Genomic DNA, 3,903 nt, shown 5'->3' with positions numbered 1-3,903 from the left:
ATATGTATATATCATTTATCATGATAAATAACTTTTTGTCTGTCGCGAATGTTATTAGACATTTTTACAACATACCCGGGAAAAAATATTTTACATATAATTATATAAAATTATATATAATTATGTAAAAAAATTGACATACTTTTTATATACGAGTATATATAATTATATATAAAATATATCCATACATAACCTTTTTTTTTCCCTGGTATACTTATAGTCAAATCGTTATTTTATGATTTTCAACGAAAAATATGTTGTGATAGAATATATAATCAATTTATATACTTATCTATAATATTTTTAACATGATTTCATATCTTATTTAAAAAAATAAAATTTTTTTCTTCCGCAAATTATGAACGACATATAAACAAAATTTACAGACTGTATCAAACTTTCTATTAAAAAAACAAAATAAATAATGAAACTCAACACACATTGATGTACAATTATTTATTTTTATCTAAGAAATTATCGCCATGTACAAAATGAATATAAATAAATGTATTAGGTGCTTTAACGTTTGAAATACGGTTCCGTAGTAAGTTTTGCATTAACGACGTCACGTATATCTACCGAAATACATATATGAAATTGATAAACATGTAAATTAACACTAAATGCATATCTGCACCTAATCATCGCCTCTTACGGATCTTCTTCCGCATCTTCAAATTGACCCGCTTCGATGTCCATAGCTTCTTCTGCCTCTGTTCCTGTGTGAGTGGTCCCCATTTGCTCTGTTAATAATAAAAAACTAGGAGTTTATTGCTCGATATATCGACATTAAATTCATTTAATATTTATTTATTTAACACGAATTTTTTTTACAGTATGAATTGATAATCATATATTATATGTTAAACGTATTAATTCAAATATTGCGTTATTTAATCTGAAAGTTTAAACTTGAATTATATATATAAGTATACAAATTACCTGTTGGTAAAATACAAGGCGCATCCCCAGCGCCCACTTCTTCGTCATATTCACCTTCATAATCTTCTTCAGCGTCTTCATAAATATCCTCTTTAATTATAGGAATTTTTAATCATCGCAGTTAGTAGGAAATAAGATTATCTATCATTTCTAATTGCTTACCATCAGAAAAGCTATCCTGCGGATCAGGATGAAGCGCTTGGCATGCACTCATTGCTTGAAACATTAAATCTAAATTATTTGTATTATCTGGCGCAAACTGCATTTCCGTAATTGGAGGATCTGCATTGTCGTCCTCGTTTTCTGAACCATTTTCAGATGCTAATGGTAATGGCATATCTGCACAAATAAAATTATACATTAAGCTTATCAGAAAAATCTTTGAATTATATGAAAATATTATAATAATATGAATTCAAAGTTGATCAAAAAGCCCATAAAAATTAAATCATTTCAACAAATATTCTTTGTATTTCCCAAATAATACCTGGTAAATCTACTTTGGCATCGACCATAATGTATAAACATTGTCTTGGATGGACCTGTTCATCTCGTGAAATAGCGTGTAATGAAATGTGAGGATATTCAAGTGAAAATCCCTGTTGTGTATCGTTGTCCACCCAGGAGAGCACGCTGCCAATAAGAATACGTAATTAGAGTTTACAAAATATCTATAGATTATTCGTAATAATAAATTAGAAGAAACTCGTTACCTCTCTGTAACATAGAACGTGCCCTTTCCTACTTCTCTATCATTGATATATACTGTAGTATTTGGTTCCTCATGGCGTATTCCTTCCTGCGGTGGCAGCAAGCTGCTAAGTACTACCATTTTTCAATCTAAAAATACAGTGTTTCATAGAAAAACAAATATAATTGATTGATGCTTTATAAGTCAACCTTTGAAATCATAGATCGTTGTTACAACAATGATGCAGCAATGGTCCAGCAAAGCAGTTACCCAGTCGACACCAACTGAAGATAACATATAATATAATGTCAATATTATAATTATATATTCAACAACATAACCGTTGTGTAGTTTTATGTGTCATATTATATTTATATTGTTGAGTAAAAAATTATAACATTGATCATGGATGTTTTTTGCTTACAGTGTAAGTATCATTTGTCTTTATTTAATATTTGATAAACAACAGAGATGAACTGATGCTTACAGCATGAAAACTGAAAGCATCCATTACATTACTTTTAGTTGGCATTAACTGGATAGATTCTGTTTCTCTTAACAGCAATTTTGTTATTACCATTGCACAAGTATAGTAAAAAATCTGTGTAACTATAATAATATAACGACAACGACATTATCATTAGGAGTTGCAGAATCTAGCATGGAGCAGAATTACGAGTCTGGTTACACTTGCATCGCGTATCTATATACATCATCAAATGACGTTACGTTAGAAAACAAAACAAAGTAAATATATAATAAGTATCGCCGATACTGAAGTGATATGATTCAGGGCCAAAAGCCGTACGTAAGTATTCTCGACGTGCGCTGTCAAAGCGTTTCGCGTGTAAACACTTCGTGAAAATATAGTAATCGCGCGTGAGAACGAATGACGGATCTCCATTCTGCGCCCGAGAGATCCGCGACTCGTAAATACCGGTGTCGCGGCCATCCGGCGCTCTCTAACAATTCTAACCAAACGACAGGACTCACCGTTCTCGTTTACTCTGACGAGACAATTGTCTACGAGACGAACCGAACGCGAACGTTCGGCGGTGGAAATAATGTCCCTCGCGACGTACGCGGAAGCGGATCCCCGGATACTCGCACTCGTCGTCGATGGTCGTCGACTACCACAAACGCGGTTGTCACAAATCGTCTGAAGTTGCCTGCGACACTCGCGACATGCACCTCGGCGCGCGCGCGCGTACGCGAATCTCCGTTCGACCGACAGTCGCGTGCCACGTCTGGTTAACAAGATACATATCGATGTCCGTTTCTATCAATGTGGATTAATTTCAAACCCAGTTCAACTTAAGTACTTTTCATCTTTCGCTAATTTTCAAAACTAGAAAAAAAAAGAGTAATTTGAATCGAGTTAAAATTAATCTACATTGGTCGAAATGAATATGACGAATTTTCTACAATTGTGCGTAGAAAAAAATGTGCAAGCTTATCAGAACAACAGTTATTATGATATCAAAATGATTTCAAAATGATTATAATTAAAAGTCATTTTTCAATTATTTCCGATTCATTTTAGTGTCATTTTGACATTTCGTAACTTCCCAGCAAACGAGAATGGATTTAACATGGATTGAAATTTTTTTTTATTCGAATGCGTATTTTAAATAATGAATATTTTTTTTTTGGATTTAATTGGATTCAATTGGATTCAATTGGATGCAATTGGATGCAATTAAAAAACTGCATTTTCTATTCAAAATTTTGAATTGAACAGTATTTACAATGCACAAAAAAAGCTAATATTATTTTTAGATTGAAAAGTATAGAGATATGCTCCATGCAATTCCTATAAATGAATAAAAATGTATTCAGGATTCAAAAGAATTCATTTTAACATTCGTGAATCAATATTTCTGAAAATCTGAATCCATTTCAATTCATTTCAATCCATTCTCGTTTGCTGGGTGTTGTTGTTCTGCTTGGGTAATGAATTCGGTCACCTGCATTACATATGAGTGTTAGCTCTGTTATACATAAAATTCACAAAGTTGAATATAAAAGCATAATGGCATATAAATATTTTAAAATTTAAACGATTAATTACCTTATAATAATAATCATATTATTTATAGTAGAATCAGCTCTCTAGCTAGTAGAATGTACACATGCATTAATTCCATTGTCAAAATTGATTTTGTATTATACCATTATATGCTACTGCATTTAGATACTTTATATAAAAGCAGCCTTTTTTAAATGTGTTATAATTCAATATATCAGCACGTGCGAGTAATCGAATCCAC

The 3,903-nt window shown here is 31.9% G+C and overlaps 1 protein-coding gene across 1 annotated transcript; it reads right to left on the bottom strand.

Annotated features, from left to right (window-relative positions):
• Positions 1 to 476: 476 nt before the first annotated feature.
• LOC108752661 (methylosome subunit pICln) lies at positions 477 to 2,817 on the bottom strand. The gene is made up of 6 exons (XM_018493663.1): positions 2,627 to 2,817; positions 1,656 to 1,782; positions 1,430 to 1,575; positions 1,105 to 1,281; positions 943 to 1,032; positions 477 to 743 (listed from the first exon to the last, which is right to left on the bottom strand). Exons 2-6 carry the CDS (start codon positions 1,772 to 1,774, stop codon positions 652 to 654), a joined length of 624 nt encoding a protein of 207 aa, XP_018349165.1. The 5' UTR covers positions 1,775 to 1,782; positions 2,627 to 2,817; the 3' UTR covers positions 477 to 651.
• Between the last annotated feature and the right edge of the window lie 1,086 nt (positions 2,818 to 3,903).

The sequence above is a fragment of the Trachymyrmex septentrionalis genome, unplaced genomic scaffold, assembly GCF_001594115.1.
Source record: "Trachymyrmex septentrionalis isolate Tsep2-gDNA-1 unplaced genomic scaffold, Tsep1.0 scaffold60, whole genome shotgun sequence".
Classification (NCBI taxonomy): Eukaryota; Metazoa; Arthropoda; class Insecta; order Hymenoptera; family Formicidae; genus Trachymyrmex; species Trachymyrmex septentrionalis.
The sequence above is the reverse complement of the archived record's forward strand: the minus strand, read 5'-3'. Positions and strand labels throughout refer to the sequence as shown.